Raw genomic sequence first — 21803 nt, 5'->3', positions numbered from 1 at the left:
CTTCCCTTGCTGGAGCCCCCAGACTGGGGTTTTGATGACTCCCACGTGAGATGCTGACGGTGTACAGGGAGATATTGTGAACACAACACCCTCAGAGCTGTAGTTGGCGTGTGTGAATGTGTACTTGCCATTCTGTTCAGTGAAGAGATGATTTCTGTTTCCAGTACTGCTTTCTTTCTCGGCAACTACGTACCCCATATGCACTTTCTATACTAGTGGTGTGTTCAATCTTGTTTGTCCAGTTAAGTTGGAGACACAGAGAACCAAGTCCCATTCCTTGGAAGGGGTGCTTCCACCTCTCCTTCAGTAATTCTGTGATCCCAATCCAGCTGTCTTCTAGAGAATTCTTCTAGCTCCTGGTGTGCCTGCTCACCAGCAGCTGGAAGACAGATCTTCCTGCCTGACCAAAGCTGCTTGTTCTGTGGCATGTTTGTTTTTCCCCATGTGGTGGCTGTCCTGGCTGAGGGCCTGCCTGCTGCCTTCCCCTATCCCTTGCCCTGTTGGGGGTTCAGGGTGCATTCTTTGCTATGGCCTGCTCTTTCAGCATTATGATTTTTTCCCCCCTAAAGATCTTGACTCCTCCCTTAATCACCATGGAATATTAAAACAAAACAAAACAAAAACAAAAACAAAAGTGGACTCCTTTTGTGCATTTGGAGGATCAGCCTTCTTGTCAGGGTGCTGGGTTACAGCAAATGTGTCTGGACCCCCGGATTCTTGAGATACTGGGGGTAGCTTTTTGAAAGAGGGGAGGCTGGATCTTAGTGGTTTTTAAACTGTACTTGAACACTTTGGAGCCCATCATTGTGCCCTGGGAGTGTCCTGCAGACAAACCTGGCATCGATCTTTAATCTTTAAACGAAGGCTGGACCCCACCTCAGGAAGGTGGTTCTGGGTCCAAAGTTGGTGCCAGTTTTGCATTCACACCCCCCACAACCAGCTCAGGTGCAGCCCTGCCCGGGAGGGGCTCCCTGACTGTGAAGGAGCCTCACAGTTGACCCCGCCTTAAACAACCCACCAACTTTCTGGCCGAATCCCCGGGGGTTTGAGTGCCAAGTGCTCTGGAAACCTATTCTCTTTGGCTCAGCCCAAAAACAACAAAAACCACCACACACACACATACACACAAAACCACCCCTCCTTTCTTCCCTAAGGGTTTGGGGGAATTTTCTTAAACATCCAAATTAGGGTTAAGTCCAAGCTGCAAGGTACAGCCGAGTTCTGCTGTCCTTGCTGAGAAACTAATAGGATGGTTGGGAGGAAAATCAAGAGTTTGACCTCACCCTCTTTGGGACAGAGGAGAGGCAGGTGACACCAAGGAGGGGCAGGCCAGAGGAGGGCGGTTCACCCAAGGGACCCCCCACTCGCGGACCCCCGCTGTCCTTTTCTCTTTGTTTCTGTGGGTGGTGCCAGCCAGTCTGACCTTGCCGAGGGTCAGACTGTTCCCAAGTGTGTAACTTTCAGTATTGTCTGTGATGGGTGGTTCTGTGGTGGACATGGTTTATTAGCTGCCTTGTACAAAATCCGTTAGAAAAGAAAATGTAAAATACCAGATTTCTAACAAGACAAAAGCAGCATTATGGAGTTAAAAGATTTTTACAATTGGTCTTGATTTTGATGTGAGCTGGTTTTTAACTCTCAAATGTTGTCACTTAAATAAAAACCTTATTTGCCTTTAAAATGTGCTTTGCTCTGGACTAACTTGAGAAAGCCTTCCTTTGACTCCTGTTTTCCCTGAGCTGGGATTTGGGGGACAAGCAGCCTGAGAGCAGAGAAGACAGGGGAGACAAAATATCACACCCCAAACTTAGGATGCACAGCAGTGTCAGGGTGGGCTGTGGGGGGGGGAATGTGAAAGGGAACAAATGTTAAATGTGGAAAGAGTTTATTATTAAAAAGCGATGTGATCTAGGAAACTTACACACTGGTTTCTTTCTAATAAAATGACAAAGCAGATTGCTTAAGTAATTTACAAAGGACAGAAACTGCTCTTGAAGAGGGGCTCCTCCCTGTAAGTCCACAGTGCCCCATGCTGAGCTCATTATAAATAGGCCCAGGGTCACATAGCCTGGAAACGTCTCCTCTCTCTTCCTTTGGGGTCCTGAAGGTGGTGGTGGGGAATCAGGGATGAAATTGTGTCCCCAAGAATCTCTGCCTTAGAAACACAGGAGGTGAGTCCACACATGACACTCCAAGGACCCTGCTCCTGGCTGCATGGTTCAGAACTCTCCAGCAAGTTCTAGTGTCTTCCCATTATAGATAAGGCCCCCACAACATGTGGGATTAGTTCCTAAGTACAACAGTCCCTAGGGAGAGGGTAGGAGCAATTCCAAGATTTCTCCAAATCACTCAGGTGGTGGCAGGTGGTCACTGATGGGCCTGGATGTGGCTGAAGCAGAAAAGACCTGGGCCCTTGTTGGTCAGGTGCTTGTCAGCAGCAGCTCAGGATTGCTGATGACTCGGGGGTGCTTCTTCCAGGAAGCTCATGGCACAGACATCCTGGTGTGAGGGCTCTGGTGGCCAGACAGGGCTCATTTCCTGCAAGACAGAGCTCCCTTTGCGCCCCTTGCTGTGCTCAAAAGAGCAGGAGGGGCACCATAGCTTTCCCCTTAAAATGGGGGGGGAGGTTGGAAGATGGCTGTAGGTACTTGGGGCCCCAGCATGCTCAGTGATTGGGTGTCAGGGAAGGTAACAGCTCTGCTCCGTAGAAGACTCATACACTTCCCACTCTGCCCTTGTGCACCCTCTCTGTGGGTTTTTCTCAAAATAGACTCATTTCTTTAACTCACTTGCAGATAGGTCTACACACTCATGCACAAGGAGGGTCTTAGGAGTCATTACCTGGAAGTCGCTGTCCTCAGTGACGAATGAGGGAGATGGTCATGTCACCACTAGGGATGGAGAAGGGGGTGGGGTTGATGCTTCTGGGTGCTGCAGGCTCTGAGGGGCTCCCCTAGTCTAGACTAGACAAGACTAGAACCTGAAAATGTGGTGGGAACATGGCTGTTCGACACAGAGCTGGAAGGGCCCTGCCTAAGAGCCCACTGTAACCATTATACAAAGGAAGAAACTGTCCCAAGTTAGGGCAGATTCAGAATGGAGGCCCTGTCCACAGAATGGGGTCCTGAGTACAGAGAGCAGAAATTCCATAGCAGCCATGTCATTTCCCCCCCAATTCCATGGTTAGGCAGGGCATAATGGGGAGTATTGGAAGAAAGGCAGGTCCTTCAGGAATTCGGTCGCCAGTTACATGTGAGGTTCCAAACAAAGGTGGGATCCCAAGGACTTGAGGACATCCAGGGTGCATCCTTCACCATTACCTCAATCTAGATCTTTCATCCCTTATGTTTCCAATAAGGAGACCAAGGCCCAGAGAGGGGCAGGGACTGGTTAGCATCACATAGCAGGTCTGAGCCAGAACCATCAGCCTGCCTACCAAGAGGACCTACTAAAAAGGACTCTCCCAGACACCATTCTGTAGTATGGATGCCAACTCACCTCTCTTCAGCCATAATGGCTTTGTTCAGCTTTTGGGACAGATTCTGGAGATGCTGAATTCCTGCTCCCACAGGCTCTAGGTCACTGTCAGACTCGCTGATCACAAGGAAAAGCCACCTCAGGGACCAGTTGGAGGCCTGGGGCTTTTCCTTCCTCCCAACCCAGCACTGGGTCCTGGCCTGTGGACCCAGGGGGCTCTGGTGGGCTGGGAATACCTCACCACAAATCCTTACTCTGGGAAATGACATCAAAGCCCAAGAGGCTGAGGCCATAGGCAGTTGATTTTGTAGATAAGTGAGCCTGAGCCCTGCTGTTCCCTACTTGGAACCTGAGTCCCCCCCCCCCCCCCGCCCCCAGATGGCTTTCCCAGGAGGCTGGGGGGAAATGGGATCAGTCAGAACTAGGATTCCTTCCTTTTTCAGATAGGGAATCTGAGGCCCTAAAGGATTTTTTTCAAGCTCAACATTAGCTCTGGGGGCAGAGCTGGGCCAGAACACAGATGTGACTCATTTCAGTGTGCTGTGGCTCCAGGTAGCCAATGGGAAGTGCTCAGAAGTCCCTGGGGCTTAGTTAGTGTTTGCAGGGTCAGGGAAGGGAAATTGTGCCTGGGCTCAGAGGCCACTAATCCTGGGGGAGAGGCACTGTTCCACTTGCCTGGGAGAGCAGAGGGGCTCTGTTGATGAGTAGGGGCTCTGGAAGGCAGCCTCCCTCCTGGGCCGCCGTCGTGGATGGACACGTGGGTCAACCCGGGCACAGAGGCGGTGATGCTCCCTCTCCTGGAGGTCTGAGGCGGCTCTAGACAGCCGAGTGTTCTTCTGGGTCAGGCTGGGAGGTGGGGAACTACTGTCCTTCTGCACCCCTCTCTTCCTCCTCCTGGCTTTCACCTGTGTTTCCACCAGCCACTTGGTGCCACTTTGGCAGGACTCCTGGATTCTCTGTGATAGGTACATAGAAAGGTTAGCATAGATCGAACCAAGGGCGAGCTACCCTGGGATCTAAGCCGTCTCTCCAACCCCAGAGCTCACAAGCTGTCCCATAAATATGTCCTGTTCTTAGTCTCAGGGTGAGTGATGGGAAGGGCTCCACGTGAGCCTGAACTTCATGGCAGGAGGGCCACTCCGGCTCACAGAGCCTCTGTTTCTAAGTCTAAGCTCTCTTTCCAGGCAGAAACTGACCCAGAGAAGACCAGGTCCAGCTCTCTGGCTACCAGACCATTTGTCTTCCTGCTTCTGGTCTCACTCTCATCCCTCCTTCACATTGGTTCACAGAAATCCTTCTGTGGCAGTTCTCATAATGACACTCCACTGCTCAAAACCCTTCTATGGCTTCTTGCTCCCAGCAAGACCAAGTCCTAACTCTTGGGCTTGTCACACCAGCAGAGCATCAGCTAGGAAGGTTCTTTTTTTTTTTTTTTTTTGTCAAATGTTTGAAGTGTTTGTTTCTAGAATTTTCCATTTAATATTTTCAAATTGTAATTGACCAGGGTAAATGAAATCATGGAAATTGATACCATAGGTATCAATTATGCTCGATTGTCTTTGCCATAGTAAACCCGAGTCCAGAGAATGGAGCAAGGCCCAAGTTAAGTTTGATGAGTTATGTGACCTTGATGGTATGTTTTTTATGATGCTGGGGATTGAACCCAGGGCCTTGAACAAGATATTTCATTTCATTTCTCGGAGCCATCAGGGTGGTGAAACCAATCATAGGGTTCCTCCAGATAAGGACTAGCATTTGACTGACTCCAAGACCTCTCTACAAAGCTTGCAGACATAGCTGCCTTGTCCTGACATCTTCAGAATTCCCAACAAGATGATAAGGAGTCCCTGCCCCCTCCCCAATAACCCCCAGCTCCTGCCATTTTCTCCTTGGAGGTCTGTTCACTTGCATGGCTTCTGCTCTTTCCAGGTGATATCTCTCCACATCTCCAGCTCCATGTTTAAAGACTTATTTGTTTGGAAGGCCCACAGGCACCTCACACCCAACATAATGATACCTTCCTGCCCACATGTGTTCGTGACACCAAATCCTCTCAAATCCACCTTTTGAGTAGCTCTTGAAGTTGTCCACTCTTTGACCAGCCTAGGGTCCCTCAGGGATATATCAGCTCCTTGCCCTTTTCCAAGTAGCTAAAAAACAAGTCCTGATATGCTAACTGACAAGTTTGAGGCTGGGGGTGTAGCTCAGTGGTAGAGTGCTTGCCTAGCATGCACCCTGGCCTGGGTGGCATCCTTCGAAAAACCAACCAAATAAAAAAGGATTTTTCCTCCTCCAGGGTGCTCCTGAGAGTCTGAACATTTGCACTCCAGCTCTCCTTTCTCACTATTTCACCTTGCTCAGGCCATACCCCGACTAAGTTCCTCCCCCTTCTCTTTAGTATCTTATTTCCTCAGCTCCAACTCAGAACTCTGGGAAGTTATCACTGACTAAGCTTGGGGTTTGGTGTCCCCTTATTGTTAGCTATTTGTTTGCAATTTCCTATCACAATACAACCTCTCATCATCTTGCACTGTGAGCCTGGATTTCCTCTGTGACAATGTTTCATTTATTTCCAGGAACTATTTGGAGTGCTGAGGAAAGAGGCATGAACTAAAAATCAAGTCATGGAGTCCATATTTTGGGGGGGCTCCCTAAGGGTAAGAACTACTGGCACCAAGGATCATTTACCTGGGACATGGCGCCCAACGCAGTCTTAGCTGAGCGAGCTGCAGCCTGCAGGCCCTGCTTCTCGGGCTCTGGGGTTTCCAGGCGTTTCCAGGAGGGGCCTGCTCGGAGGTTAAGGCTGACTGCTCTCAGGGGCAGCCTCCTTTGGAATCGTCTGCACAGGGAGCCCAGGGCTCCGCTGGATGTCTCTGGTTGGCCGGCTGCAGACCTTATCACCTCCTCCTCGGGCAGCTCCTCCTCTAGGAGAGATCGTCGGCGCACAGAGGCCCCCAGGTTCTGCCACTGAGATGCCATCTGCTTGGTCCAGTCTCCTCTACCCGTCACACCCTGGGAGGTCAAAAGGCAGGTCAGCACGACATTCCCCAACTCTATTCCCACGCTCCACAGAGAAGGGATGGGATGGAGGTCCATAGTGTGCGACACTCGGACAACTCTGCGGGCTAGAAAGCGACTGCTTTATGCAAGAATGGTCACGGTCGCAGCATTCTTGCTGTCCCAGGCTTCACGTTTCCAAAACAGCTGTCTTCATCCCAACCTCCTCTCCAGAGATTCAGGTAGAAGGGAGGCAAAGTCTCACCAAACCTGAGCACTTGGTCCAGGACACAACCAGCGATCGGCTTGCCCAGAACCCCCCAGCCATCCTACAGACACCAGATTTCTATCGGACGTTTGCAATACCCGGACACCCCACATGCCATGCCTGTCCTAACCAGATTCCCCGTCCCAGGCTGCCCCTCGAAGTTCTGCTCTCCTTTGAACAGACGCCCCCGCTCACCCGGCTGCGACCGATTCGGGACCACACGCTCGGTACAGTGGCTCCTAGCTGACCCCAGCCGATTTGAAACTCCGTGCGGCTCCGCCCCGGGACTATGCTCACAGTTGACTGGCTGCGTCCCCTCGCCAACGCCGTGCCCGGGATCCGATTGGCCCCTTTCTCTCGCGGCTGTAAACTCTGCTTTGGGATTGGCCCGGTTACCCCCATTCATCGCTCCAGACCCCCGCCCGGCAGCCTGCGGGGGGCTCCTGCGCGCTTGGCGGGTGGAATCCGCTACCCCTGACTCGCTCAGCCCGGGCGCCACCTCCCGGTGGCTGGGCCTCTGGCCGCCGCGCCCAGTTAGATCGCACCCTCTGGCTCCCTGACTTGAGCCTGCACAGGATTCTGGCTGGAGGGTGGGGCCTGGGGGCAGGGGTCCCGAGCACCCACAACCCTGTAGCAGGTGGCCTCCGGCTGCGTGCCCCTCCGCTGGCAGCAGCCCTGATCTCCTGAGACCTGGCTTTTCTTTCTCGTTTAGTGTTTTTGTCAGAGCCAAGGATGGAGGTTTTGTTTCAAATTTTCCTCAAGACTCTCCTAGGTCCTGAGACCAGGCACTGCACCTCTGTGTTCTCCAAACGCTCATTCCCCCTCTGCCCTAAGCATCCAAACAAGCTAAACAAACAAACAAACAAACAAAACAAAAAAAACCCCTCCACCTTTATAATTCCCAACTGGGCTCCCTCCAGACCTCAAAGCAGCACTGTCTAGTCCCCACCCCAACTACCCTGCCTCCCCGCATGGCAGGGAGGATGGTTTGGATCTTTTTTTTTTAACCTTCATTTTTATTTATTTTTATTGGTGCTGAGGATCGAACTCAGGGCCTGGCATGTGCTAGGCGAGCGCTCTATCGCTGAGCACAACCCCAGCAGGAGGATGGGCTTTTGAGGCTCTGTCTTCAGTCCACCGCTCCATGTCTGGGTGATCTCATCCACTCCTTTAACCTCAGTGATCACCCACTGCCCCCAGGACGATGATGATGACAATGAACTTGTACATGGCACTTTTATGCACCAGGCTTAGGTGTTCCAAGCACTTCATATGTATTTATGAACACAGTGGACCTTCACTGCCACCTGCAACTTGGCGAGGACATTTCACCCAGTGAATAAAATATCAGAGCCAAGGATTCAAACTCCATTAATCCAGGACCAGCGGTAATGGGCCTAATAATATAAAATTATGTTATTTAAAGCGAAACTGAGAGAGTTAAGCAGGCAAAGAATGTGTCTGTGTAGTTGTGTAATTGTGTATTTTTTTTTAAAAGAGAGTGAGAGAGGAGAGAGAGAGAATTTTTAATATTTATTTTTTAGTTCTCGGCAGACACAACATCTTTGTTGGTATGTGGTGCTGAGGATCGAACCCGGGCCGCACGCATGCCAGGCGAGCGCACTACCTCTTGAGCCACATCCCCAGCCCCTAATTGTGTATTTGTGTGGCCTTCCTGGCACTGGTTACAACATGTTCAATGTGGACAAGTACTCATTTTAAGAAAACCAGCCCATACTTATACATGAACTAAAACCAAAACTTTATCTGACAGGTCTTGACTCTGTGATATGCTCTGAGATTTATTTTCTGTTTCATTTTTAAAAAACCAAGGGTTCCAACTCCCTCTTGCTTTTACCCTGGTCACTCATGTTGGGGCTGCGTTCGAAGGAGTTGGAAATGCTTGTACCCAAACCTATTTTATGCCAGTTGTATTGGCAATTGTTATCAGGGAATTGAATGCAATGAAATAGGAGGAGGAGAGAGTTGTTTCTATGGGAAAGACTCAAGGAATTTGAAATGCTTAGAAACAAAATCTCTTAAACTGGAGGGCCTTGTCACAGTTGTCTCCGCAGTGTCTGTCATCATGGTTGGAACGTCATAGGCATCCATAATAATAGCTTATTTTTTTTTTTGAGGCCTTACCACGTGTCCGACGCTCAGTTAAGTGCATTTACTTCCTCAATCCGCATGGCAGCTTCAGGAAGTGGTGCTATTTTTACTCCCATTACAGATGACAAAACTGGAGATTCAGCAGGCGAAGTATCTTGTCCAAGATTGCACGGAACGTCAGAGCTGGAACTTCAATCCTGGATGTCTGACTTCCAAACCTTCGAATTTTGCTTGTGTGACCTTAGATGCCACATCTTTGTTAAGTATCTGGGATGTGGACACCCAGAGCCTTCTCTGTTTGGAGCTTCCTACCCTCTTATGTCTCAGAACGGCAACTAGCAGACCAGGTTAATGAAGAGCAGTCTCCATGGCAACAAGAGAGGGCAGAAGAAGTATTTTTTTCTGAATGAGAAGATTTTCCCTTCAGTCTTGCTTGGAGGGTGGCTCGAGGGTGGGAGGGATTCTCTAGGCAAGCAAAGCAGGTTCCAGAGGCAGGTGAGGCCCCCCTGCTCCTTAGAAGGAGGAAAAACAAAACAAAACAAAACAAAAAACAAACAAGTCCATTGCTCCAAGTGGTATCCAGCTCCTGGCCTGTGCTGGGGAGGGGGATGGAGGAGGAACTTCAGGCATTCTGGGTGGGGAGGTGATGGGCTTTTCTCCAGCAACAAAGCTTGCACCAATTTCCTTTACCTACCTCCTGGAGCTGTGAGTCTGATGGAAGAAACAGACATTAAGCACCTTACTGTAAATCCTTACAATTGTTCGAAATGCTAGAAAAGATAAGTGCTGGGGGAGGGGGGAGGGGGGAGAATGTAAGTTGGGGTAGGAAACCTCACTTGGGCTAGAGGTCAGGGAAGTTTCCCTAAGTATGTGGAGTTTTAGCTGAGGAGTCAGGGGGCTGATGTTGGGGGGTCTGGAGCACTGCCTTATTCTAGGACAGGACAAAGGCTGATAAAAACAGAGAGCAGGGCTGAGGGCAAGGGCCAGAGGTAGAGGTGTGTGGGCCAGGGGAGGAATTCAGAGTGTTTCCTGAAGGCAGAGGCAAGTCCTTGCTGAATTAAGGAGAGAAACTGCTAACTAGAGTTGTGATTGAATAACGTCCTTGGGAGACTGGTTTGGGGGCCAAGAGATTGCCAAGGGTCATCCTGGGGGCTGGGGCCTGGCACAGATGGTGAACCTTCCTTTCTCAGCAGTGGACCCAAGCCCCCTGGCATTGGCACCTAGGGCCTCTTCCCTTTGTCCTGCAGCTCTTCCAGCCAACCGAGGGTAAAATCCATTAGTTTTTTCCTCCTAAATATCACTTGGATCCAAGTGTGCCCTTTGGCCCTTCTTAGTGATGGAAACAGTGGGAGAGTTATTAGGTCCTTTTCTCCCATTGTGAATTCAGTCACAATAGAAAAATGCCCCCTGATAGAAACTCTAGAATAATGAATCCTTACAAAGCAAACTCCCAAGTAACCAACTCCCAGGTCAGGAGGCTGTGTGTTCTCCTTCCCTCACTAGCAGTTTATGGTAATCACTTTTATTTTCCTTTGAAGTTGTTTTGAGTATCCATTTTATCTTGTATGCATGCATACCTTCTAGGTTGCTGTGTGGTTGGAAAAAGAAAGGAAGAGAAGAGGAAAGGGCTGGTCTTTGCATCTTCAGGCAGACATGGACACAGGCTCTGTGGTGGGGTGGTCTGAGCCCTCAGAGAGGGTTTCCTGGAGGGGCCAAGCTGGGTTCTCTGGCTCTGACCAGTTTACCCATCTTTGGCTTCTTGCAAGCCAACAGCTATTAGTGGAAGTTAAGACTTTTGGGGGTGCTGGATTTTCGGGTCTCATTCATAGCTCCAGGCCTCCCAACCTCATGAAGAGGGTGGTAGGAGAGGAGAATCTTCCTTTTTTAGCTGGGAAAATGGATTTTAGAGAGGATGGAAGAAATTCAAGGCCTCAATGTCAGTAAATAAGAGGTGGGATCAGTCCTTTGAATTCAGCTCTGTGAGGCTCCTAGCTCTTCTTATGTCTGCCAATGGCACATCCTGTGTCCCTTTCCTCTGTAACAAGTCAGCATCCAGGACAGAGCAGTGTTGTGGGGGTCCTCCATCAGCCTCAGGACTCTGGGGAGCGGAATTGATTTGACCACTAGGTAGCGCCAAACACCCAAGTCTTCACATTGAATTATCATAGTGTCTCAAAGGGAGTGATACCCTGAATAAACTTTGCCTGGGTCCCAGGATCCAGGGCTTAAGAACTCCAAAAAGGCTAGAGACCACCGAGTATGGTGGCACATCCCTGTAGTCCCAGCAGCTCTGGAGCCTGAGGCAGGAGAATGGCAAGTTCTAGGCTAGCCTCATTCAGCAAATTAGCAAGATCCTCAGCAGCTTAGGGAGATCCCATCTCAATAAAAAAACAAAAAGGACTGAGAATTTAGCTTAGTGGTGAAGTGCCCCTGCATTCAATCCCTAAATCCAAAAAAAAAAAGAAAAAAAGAAAAAAGAAAAGAAAAGAAACCCAAACCAACAGAACAAAATGGCTGCAGAAGACACCTCACCTTTCCCAGACCTGCCTCTCTCTGTCTGAGACTCCAAGTTCTTGCTTAGCCAGAAACCTGCATCTCTCCCCTCTGACCACATCTCCGCCTCCTGAGGGCAGATAAAGGGGAGAGGAGGAAGAGGAAATAGAGAAGAGGGAGGGTGGTGGAATTAAAGGCAGCAGTGCCCTGACCTGGGGTCCAAAGGGACTTAGAGTGTAGGACTGGGGTCATGGCTCCCTGGACCAGGCAGAGCGAAGGGGACTGTAGGCCTCCCTTCCTCTTCTCCTTTGGCGGCCTCCAGGCCTCTCCTGAGGGTTTCTCTACTCCTCTGCCTTCTTTAAGAAAGAGTAGCTGCCCTTCTTCCTTCTTAGGATGGCAGAAAACCAAAGCCTGACACAATAATGGTGGGTGTCAGGCTTTTCATCAATGTGAGGGGGTCACGGATGGTCCAGAAGACAGTTGCCTGCAGTGACCACAGGAGCCCTGACCCCTCCCCCCATCCCCCCCCCCCCCCCCCCCGCAAGCAAATCCTCAAGTGTCTCAGCGGCTTAGGTGTCGTCCCCCTGGGATGAGATTATCCCAGCCTGGGCTGGGCATGTCCTTCCACCTGCAGCCATGGACACCACCATGCTCCTGAATGTGGAAGGGGTCAAGAAGACCATTCTGCACGGGGGCACAGGGGAGCTCCCAAACTTCATCACAGGATCCCGAGTAAGTGTCCCCCACTCCCACCCAATGGGGCTCCCCATGGAAGCCTTCCTCTTTTCAGCTGTGCACACCACACACATCCACCAGATTTCAATTTTGCCCAAGACCAGTCTGGGGGGCCTTTCCTGGAATTGTCCACCTCAGACATTTGAGCTGGTACTCATTTATAGGGCATTTTTAATACTTTACTGGTTAAAGTTTAATATGGGCCGAGAGGGAGGGGCTTTGGGGAATTTTCTGAAGTCCCAAGTATTAAGTGAGAAGAAAGGGCCCTTGGGAGTCATGATGTTTGTCCCCAAATATCTGGTAGCTGAGGGATGTATCTGTGGCCCCCTGGAACTTATTTAAGGAAGGACTTTCAGACATGCAGAGCAGCAGAGGGAGGGAATGGGGTCCTTTGGGAGAGAGATGTGGACTCCTTGTCCCTGGTAGAAGACGGGTAGGGAGGAGGCTCCTACTGTCTAAGGTGCCCTATCAGCTTATCAGGTGTGGGTGAGCTGACCCCTGAGGGCATCCCTGGGGGTCTGCCACAGTGGGGGCTTCTTCTGGAACTTGGGAGGTGTGCAGACCAGGGTCAACTCTCTTGGTGGCCAGGTGACTTTTCATTTCCGCACCACAAAATGCGACGAGGAGCGCACGGTGATAGATGACAGCAAACAGGTGGGCCATCCCATGAACATCATCATGGGGAACATGTTCAAGCTTGAAGTCTGGGAAACCCTGCTGACGTCCATGCGGATCAACGAGGTGGCAGAGTTCTGGTGTGACACCATCGTGAGTAATCCACGTTGGCCCACTCCCCCACCTGCTCATCCAGCTTCTTTGCAGAGCTGTAGCATTTCAGGAAGGTTGGGAGTGGGAATCAAAACTCTCCAAGGCAAATCCCACATCCTCATTCCCTGTCCTTGGAAATAAGATATCTCCAACCAAAAGAATAGGCCCTTCAGTGACAACCAGGGCCAGGACTGGCTGAGGGAGTGTGGGAAAGGGAGGCTATGCCCGTTGGGAGTGAGTCCACCCACTTTATAGTTCTTACTTTTTGCACAACATTTTAAGATCCTGGAGACTTTTGGCCATTGGTTGCTTTTTTATCCCTCTTCCCTAGACCTACCAACATTGCAAGAAAAAAACAAACAAACAAACAAACAAAACCCTTTTATTTGTATTTATGGCACCCTTAGAAATTATCCTTAGAAATTAGGCTTCTTGTTCTGTGACCCATATGGAAATGGCAAAACTCATAGACAAACAAACATTGCTTACAATTGCACATAAAAGTCAAAGCCAAAGCATAATGAATTTCCAAGTCCCCACCACCTGATGCCATCAACCCATAACCAGTCCTGCTTTATCCACCCCTGAGGCACTTACCTTCCTCATCCCACATGGTGAACGCAAATTCCAGAACCAGCTCATTTTATCTGTAAACATTGAGATGTGTATCTCTAAAATACAAGGATATTTTAAAAACACAACCACCATGTCATTATTAAATCTTTTTTAAAATTTGGATAATTCCTTCATGTCATTTAATTTCCAGTTGCTTAGAATTTCTGGTTTTTTTTTTCCTCATTTATTTCTTATAAGTGAATGAGTTTGGTTTGTTCAGTTAGGATCCAAAGTCCATAGGTAGTGCTTTATTGATATGTCTTCCAAATCTCTTGTTATTTATGGGGTTTATTTTATTTTATTATTATTATTTTTTTTTGATTTGGATTTGTTGGAGGAACAAGGTCAGTTGTTCTGTAGAAGTTTCACATTCTGAGTTTTCTCATTGTTTTTCTATGGAATTGTCTAACATGTTCCTCTGTTCCTCATACTTTTGTTCAATTGGGAATTTGGTTTACAGGGCTGGACAAGATTCAGGTTCCTTGTTTTTGCAAAGGTATGTCATGGATGGTACTGTGTACCTCTCATTGAGAGGCACACCATGCCTGCGTCTCCTATTGTGACATTAAGATTGATGGGTGGGCTCAGGAGTTGACAACCTCATCCATCCATTAAAAGCTCCCCCTTGATGTTCAATATTGATGGTGGATGTGCCTTCTGATTATTTCACCAGGGGCTAACGACCTTTTGAAAGAGTAATTTGGGAGAGAAATAAACCTGCACTTGAACTCTGTTCTTTTATTAGCTGTGTGGCCTGGGGAGGTCCTTCCTCCCTTCTGCCACTCTATTGCCTCAACTATCAGTAAATACAAGTCTAAGTTAAAAGGTTCTTTTGGGGATTCCATAAAGCTATGTATATGAGTGCATATAGGGCAGTTGAAAAGCTGGGACTACACTTTTGAGTTAAAAGATTTTAAAGATTAATTCCTTCATTTTACTAAAAATGAGATTCACAATATACTCTCAAAGGGAACCAGTCTGTTGAGAGAGAAAGTTATGTGATCTGAGCCAAACAAGTTGAGGGACAGGATCCAAGTGGGGGCTGTGATCCCTCACTCCTTTGTCCAGTGCATGATTCTTTTTTTTTTTTTTCTTCTTTTTTTAAGTGCCTGATTCTTAGAGTCAGGCTGCAATTCCATCCTCCACCACTAGGTGATCCCACCCAACGTGTCACTCATTACTTAGCAAATATTATTGAGCGTCTTGTCTCGGTACCAGTCCCTTTGTTATTCATCCAGATGCTTTCTAATTTTAAAGACATTTTATTTTTATCACATTAAGAATTTAGAGAATTGGCTTTTTCTGTAGTTTCAGTTAGTTTAAAACCTATGGCCTGAACTAAAGGTGCATATCCATTTAAAATTATAAAATTATATAATTTTAAATTTATATAATTTTAAATGGATATGCACCTTTAGTTCAGGCTATATGTTAGACAGGCTTTGTCACCAACAACCCCCTCCCCATAGAATGCATGCTTACTAGCGCAGAAGAGCTGCATGCATGGAGCTGTCAATAAATTCTTGATTAGTTGATTGATTTGTTGTTTGCAAAACTACAAGCTGCTGTTGCTTCTGCCCTGTGGGCATGGCTCTGGGTTTTCTGTAGTGTCTGTGCTTTTTGGCCACATCAACAGTCACATGAGTGCACTGGTCGTCTCACAATCTGGTCACTTTTATACCAGAGTGATTGTTGGTTTTCCCTGATAGGCCCCCACATCTCCTCCTCCCAGCCCACAGTTACCATGATCGCACAGGCACACGCAGCCATACATAACTTTCACGGTTATTTATAGACCCATATGTCCACATTTTTTTCTGTCAATCCATCCATCTGTCTACTCAGGTCTCAATTAATCCATTCTTCACTTCAACCAATATTCATTCATAGTCTCATCTTCCATCATTAAACCTTCATCTGTCCATTTCTCTCTTTCTTTTTCCAACCATCCATCCATCCACCCATCCATCCATGCACGTAGCAAACTGCCACTGGACATCTGACTTGACTTTTCTGAGTGTTAGAAGTGAAACAGGCAAAGTCCGCAGCCCTCAAGGAACTCAAATTCTGGAGGAACAGATATCTAGACTATTATAATGTGGGGCATCCAGCGTCACAATGTAAGTAGTGAGAGCTGAGTTCTTCAAAGCCACCAAAGAGGGACAACTAACTGCTTTAGGGTCTTGGGGGGATTTCTTTAAGAAGATGCCATTGAACTGGTCTTGGAGTTCATCAGGCCTAGGAAGGAAGGAAGGAAGGGTGGCATCCAGATCAGGAAATGTGAGAAGGCCTGATGTGTTCCATTTAATCAGTGTTTCTCTTCTGTGGGCATCTCTGTGCCCAAGAACCTGAATACCAGGAGGAGTAGGCTACCAGTGTGACAATCAGCTGTGTTTGAGAAAGGACCAAGGAGACCTGGCCCTCCCCACCAGTCACATGCATCATTCTCTACAGAGCCCTCTGCCTGGACAGTCCGCATCAGATGACCTTAAAGTTTAGGTCTCTGACCCTCCCTCCCTTCCCTAAATCAGAGGGACAGGGTCAGTGAGGGGTTCTGGGATTTTCTGTTTTGACATTTATTCCTCCCTCTCCCGGGGGAGGATACTGGTCTCCATGCAGATCTGTTTCTGGTGCCCAATCTTGTGAGGCCTGGGGTTGCAAACTCAAATCCCACGAGGAGTCAGAAACCTTGGTGGCCCCATCTACAGGGGGCAGCTGCTCCTCATCTCCACCTGGATGGCTGCCATGTCAAAGGGACAGGGCCCAGTGTGACAGTACAGTCTGTAAGCCAGAAATCCGCAGAAGCCCGTGGACTCTCCCAAAGTTTAATCATTGAAAACTAATTTAAAAAAACAAAAACAGACGGGCTGGGGTTGTGGCTCAGTGGTACAGCGCTTGTCTAGCATGTACGAGGCAATGGGTTCGATTCTCAGCGCCACCTATAAATAAATGAATAAAATAAAAAAAAAAAAGATCTAACAACATCTAAAAAAATATTAAAAACAAACAAACAACAACAACAACAAAAACCAGAAAACCAACTTTGAAGGATAAAACAAAGCAATCTGCAAGGTAGATAAGACCTTAAAGCCCCCAAAAATGGTGGTGACACTGGGCTCCCCTGTCTCCACTTGCTGCCCCAGTGGGCTGAGTCAGTCCCAAGGGCTGGAGCCTGGGTTCATGCAGACTTGTGTGCAGACCTGTGTGTGACTGTGCTGCCCCTGCTGGCCTGAAGCCTGGCAAGTCAGGCCTCAAGGGCTGGCAGAGCAGAGATTGGCACCTTCCTTGCTCTCTCCAAGGTGCTGCCCAGGAGACTCAAGAGACTGCAAGACTTGGCTGTGTTTCCTGGCCTTTATCCTCCTTCCTGGGATTTCTCCCGGTTCCTGTAGCTCTCACAGCCCACTGGTGATGTCTAGGGGCCCTGGTACCACCAGGTGGCAGGCATCCAGCAGGATAAGGCCTTGGTCTGAGGGCATGCTCAGTACCAGGACAGCCTGGTCCAGAGTTCCTGGTCAATATGCTGTGGGATGGGTTTGGGGAGTCCTGGCTGCTGCTCTCCTCAGCAAGCGAGTCCTGGTGCCGCTCCCTCCACCAGGCCAGCCTTAATCCTGCAGGCTCAGCTGCCATCTGGCCCGAGGCTCACAAAGGAGCTAATCCAGGCAGATGGGGGTGGGGAAGTTGACCTCATCCCTGCCCTCTGTCCCTTTACTCTCTTTGTGCTGAGTGTGGCTGGAGCTGTGCTTGGGGGCCTGAGCTGGGCCACCTCAGAATCTGGCCAGGGACGTGGGTTCTCAGAAAGCATAGTTGGGGAAATTGGGGCTCCAAGGCGGATTCCCCAGCCCTCTTCCACCTGAGATGGCGACCCTGGCTCCCAGTGGCTGCCATGAGCCAGACCTATTCTGTATCACCCCCTTTAATCCCTACAACAGCCCCCAACACTTCACAGGGCACCAAGGGAACTGGGATTCAGGGAGGTGCTGTGACCTGGGCTCACTCCTGGTCTGCAGCACTGCCAGGTTGCTCTGCTGGCCCTCTTGGAGTGGGACCCTGATCCCTCCACTGCTATATACTGTCCTTCCTATGAGTCATAGGCTTGTGAAGCTCAGGGTCTCCTTGGGGAAGAGATGTGTGACAGTCAATCACAGGCTACTTGAGGCTAAGGGCATGGCTCAGGGAGCTAGTTTGGATTCTGGTTCTGTCATTGGCTAGTTGTGTGACCTTGAGCAAATTGTTGAACCTCTCTGGGCTCTAGCTTCCTTATCTGTAGAATGGGGATATTAGCAATGTCTCCCTCCTTGGATTATGTTAAGAATTGAAGTTCATAAAGTGCTTTTTCTGGCATACCATTGACCACAGTTGTTATTGGTACAGTGGGACAGTGGATTCTGCTGGGAAGGGGGTAGGGGGTCTCTGTGCCCCCAACTAACTCTCAGCAGATGCTACCCATCTGTCTCTCCCACAGCACACAGGGGTCTACCCCATCCTGTCCCGGAGCCTGCGGCAGGTAGCCGAGGGCAAGGACCCCACGGAGTGGCATGTCCACACATGTGGGCTGGCTAACATGTTCGCCTACCACACTCTGGGCTACGAGGACCTGGACGAGCTGCAGAAGGAGCCGCAGCCTCTGATATTTGTGATCGAGTTGCTCCAGGTGGGACTCTGGGGTCAGGAGGACGAGGGGGCTGTCCCAGTATCAGAGGGGGAATGGGGACAGGAGGTATCCTGGGGAGCCCCAGCCCCACTTGCCTTGATATGGCCTATTTCTCCCCAGAGAACAAGAAAGTGTTCAAGGGCCTCAGAAGGATTGGAATTTAGAAAGAAAATTCCCTGTGTGTGTGTGTGTGTGTGTGTGTGTGTGTGTGTGTGTTTTCCAAGAGAAAAGCCCACTCGGAACCAACTTAAAAGAAATGTGGTTCATGTTTATTGGAGAGGCATTTTTCTACTACTTCCATTTTTGTTTTGAGAAGTTTAGGATCACAATCTCCTGCCTGATCCCTGTGGTTTGTGGGTTCAGGCTTGGTTCTTGGAAAATCTGGGAGAGGCTACATGGAACTATCCACACCCTCCCATCCACACCTCAGAGTGATTGACGGCATGTGTTTAAAGGGCTGTGGGGAGGATCAGGGTTAGGTCAAGGCCAGGCCAGGAATCAGCTTAAGGTCAAGCTGAGGCTCAGCCTCAGGGCTACATGGGCAAATACAAATAAAAGAGAGAACTGTGGCAAACACAGGCCTTAATTGGCTTGCTCAAACAGTTGCACAGCACATGGACATCTCCTCTAAGGTGCTCCTTATAGACATTGTACATCTGTATTTTTATAATGACAACTTTCCAGCAGATGGCAATAAGGTAATGCAATGAGTATCTTGTAATGCAATGAGTATCCATGACAGTTCTGAATATTGGGAGTAAAGTGTCCCGATGAAGATGTACCTTTTCCTAATTTGCACAGAGTATCTATTTAGGGCAGGGCCCTGGGCCTTGTTGCTTCCTACCCCTGGGCATGCATTTCTGACCAGCAAGCATGATCCTTCTAGCACATGACACTGTGGTCAATACAGAGCTGACTTCAGGGGGTCTTGCTGGGTCCACCTTCCCTGGTCTCTGCTGAGGTTCGGGCTCCTGGGCTCCCTGCCTCACTCACCAGCAGTTCTTGGGTCAGGTTGAGGCCCCAAGCGAGTACCAGCGGGAGACGTGGAACTTGAACAACCAGGAGAAGATGCAGGCAGTACCCATCCTTCACGGAGAAGGAAACCGGCTCTTCAAGCTTGGCCGCTATGAGGATGCTTCCTCTAAGTACCAGGAAGCTATCGTGTGCCTGCGGAACTTGCAGACCAAGGTGGGAGGCTGCCCTCTAGGGCGGGAGGTGGGGTTGGCTCTGGAGGAATAGTCCTGCCCTGGCCGCGGTAAATTGGGGAGGAGGGGGTCCTTTGGCTGCCCAAGCTCAAGGCTGATTTTCTGCACTGGGCAGGAGAAGCCCTGGGATGTGCAGTGGCTGAAACTGGAAAAGATGATCAACACCTTGATCCTCAACTACTGCCAGTGTCTGCTGAAGAAGGAGGAGTACTACGAGGTGCTGGAGCACACCAGCGACATCCTCCGCCATCACCCAGGTGCGGGTCACAGGGTGGGGCGTCCCAACCGGTGGAGGGGTGTCCAGCCCAGGGTCACAGGGTCACCTGCAAAGACCTTTGTGGACTTCTCTCCCCATCCCTTTGAAGCCTCAAACTTGTCTCCACCCAGCAGGGTTTCCCCAAACATGCAAGGAAGGTATCCCCGGGGAGCTCACCATGGGAAGTATTTTAAAGTGCGCACACTCCAGTAGCTCACCCGACGTACTAGTGATTTTGTGGAGTAGTCATCAGGCTTTTTAAAGAAGCAGGCAATCAATCTAGAGAAAGGTAACAAAGCCACATTAGTACCTAGGGTGCGGTGACGTGGCAATATTTGTGAAGAAGGTATTTGAACAATGTTAACAGTGACGGCATCAAAAGCGCATGCACCAGGCACGAAGTCCTCTTTTTAAAATGATCTTACTTCCTCATCCCCATAGTCACCGTGTGGGGTAGTGTCAGGTTAGGACGTTCAGATTCTGCAGTTTTGGGGAACCTTTATCAGGAAAAGAAGACACAGTTCTGAATATAAAATGAGTTACAGGTTTTGGAAAAATCCATGCAAGGGAGAGGAGCTGGGACTGTGGTGATTAGCATCATCTCCTTTTTGCAGAGGAAGAAACAGGCATGGGACGCACCTAGGGGCTGGGGCGGGGGCGGGGTGCTGGGTTTTGCAAACCCGGCAGCTGGGTGCAGCGCGATCCTCCCCGCAGGCATCGCGAAAGCCTACTACGTGCGTGCCCGGGCTCACGCCGAGGTGTGGAACGCAGCCGAGGCCAAGGCGGATCTGGAGAAAGTGCTGGAGTTGGAGCCCTCCATGCGCAAGGCGGTGCATAAGGAGCTGAGGCTGCTGGAGAGCCGCATGGCCGAGAAGGAGGAGGAGGAGCGGCTGCGCTGCAAGAGCATGCTGGGCTAGGCGCCTGTGCTATGGGGTGGGGGACCCCCAAACCTTTCCCGTCTCAGGAGCTCTGGCCGCTTCACTGACCCCTCTGTCCTGCAGCCTGCATGGCACCCAGGCAGGGAGAAGATAGCCTGATCATTTCTGGTTCAATTGACCAAGGTTTTGGTTTCCCTTTTAAATTTTAAAATTATTTTTTTGAGGTCTGGGAATGTAGCTCGGTGGTGGAGTGCATGCTTTGCAATATTGAGGGCTTGAGTTCCATCCCCAGATGAAACTTCACCAGGACGGATACCACCCCCCCCATCCCAGCCCCCACCCAGAGTTTTTGTTTGTTTTTGTGGTACCACTGAGCCACATCGACAGCCCTTTTTATTTTTATTTTGAGACAGGGTCATGCTAAATTGCAGAGGTTGGCCTGGAACTTTTGATACTTCTGCCTCTGCATCCCAAGTAGCTGGGATTATAGGCGAGTTTCCACCATGCTGCGCTACAATTATTATTTTTTAAAAAATCAAAGTCATGCATGACCATGGTTAAAAAAAATCAAAAGAGATAGAAGAACTTATGAATAAAAGTGAAATTTCCTCCCCATCCCTTTAGCTCAGATGTCGCTGCTTTAATTGGTTCTGTTTTTATTCTTCGGGTCGTTTTCTCTATCTCCAAATAATCCATTTGTATTACAGCTTCTCTCTGTATCATTTGACCCCGTGTTAATGAAATATGAAGATGCCATGCTTTGGCAGTTTCTCAGCCCTTTCCTCTCTTTCTCCCCATTTTGGATGCTTATATATTTTGGGACTTCTTTTTGGTTCTCTTTATGTAACTGTGTATTATATCTAGGGCTCCCCAGAATTTCATGGACTTTAGTCCATCTGGTGACTCCTGTGTAGGATGAAGATGGCAGTGTGGGGACCCTTTCTCTCCTTCTCCCTTATCCCCCACTTCCTCCTGCTTCCTGAAATTCAAGGACTTTACTTTTCCATCATCCTGGTTAACACCTGTCTTGTGTTCTGTAACCAAAATGGTCTTCTGTGCTTTGTCCACAGATTGACTCTAAAATTTGAAAATCAATAAACGGCATTTGCATGATTATGGCCTTGTAAGTAAGTTTCCCTGCGGGGGACTTTGATTGCATTTCTTCTTCTGAGGTTCCAATTCCTTGACCCCTTGGGCCACCAGAACGAGGATGCTGCTAGCATCAGGAGAGGCAGTGTGTACTTTAGTCTGGAGGTGCTTTACTATTTCTTTCATTCTTCTTTTCTTTTGTGGTGCTAGAGGTTTAAAGTTGAAGTCCTCACTGTCTTGGAGAAAAGGGAGGTTCGTT

General features: G+C 49.2%; 2 protein-coding genes across 2 annotated transcripts; one reads left to right on the top strand and one right to left on the bottom strand.

Moving 5' to 3' along the window:
• Positions 1 to 2857: 2857 nt before the first annotated feature.
• Pimreg (PICALM interacting mitotic regulator) lies at positions 2858 to 6456 on the bottom strand. The gene is made up of 4 exons (XM_026393940.1): positions 6166 to 6456; positions 4153 to 4433; positions 3499 to 3594; positions 2858 to 2891 (listed from the first exon to the last, which is right to left on the bottom strand). The coding sequence occupies exons 1-4, from the start codon at positions 6454 to 6456 to the stop codon at positions 2858 to 2860; spliced, it is 702 nt and encodes a 233-aa protein (XP_026249725.1).
• Positions 6457 to 11983: 5527 nt separating this feature from the next.
• Aipl1 (AIP like 1 HSP90 co-chaperone) lies at positions 11984 to 20494 on the top strand. Its single transcript, XM_026393969.2, has 6 exons — positions 11984 to 12079; positions 12671 to 12850; positions 17928 to 18116; positions 19128 to 19304; positions 19437 to 19578; positions 20292 to 20494. The coding sequence occupies exons 1-6, from the start codon at positions 11984 to 11986 to the stop codon at positions 20492 to 20494; spliced, it is 987 nt and encodes a 328-aa protein (XP_026249754.1).
• Positions 20495 to 21803: the final 1309 nt, after the last annotated feature.

Source organism: Urocitellus parryii, chromosome 7, assembly GCF_045843805.1.
Source record: "Urocitellus parryii isolate mUroPar1 chromosome 7, mUroPar1.hap1, whole genome shotgun sequence".
Taxonomy (NCBI): domain Eukaryota; kingdom Metazoa; phylum Chordata; class Mammalia; order Rodentia; family Sciuridae; genus Urocitellus; species Urocitellus parryii.
This window is presented reverse-complemented; position numbering and strand designations above follow the sequence as displayed.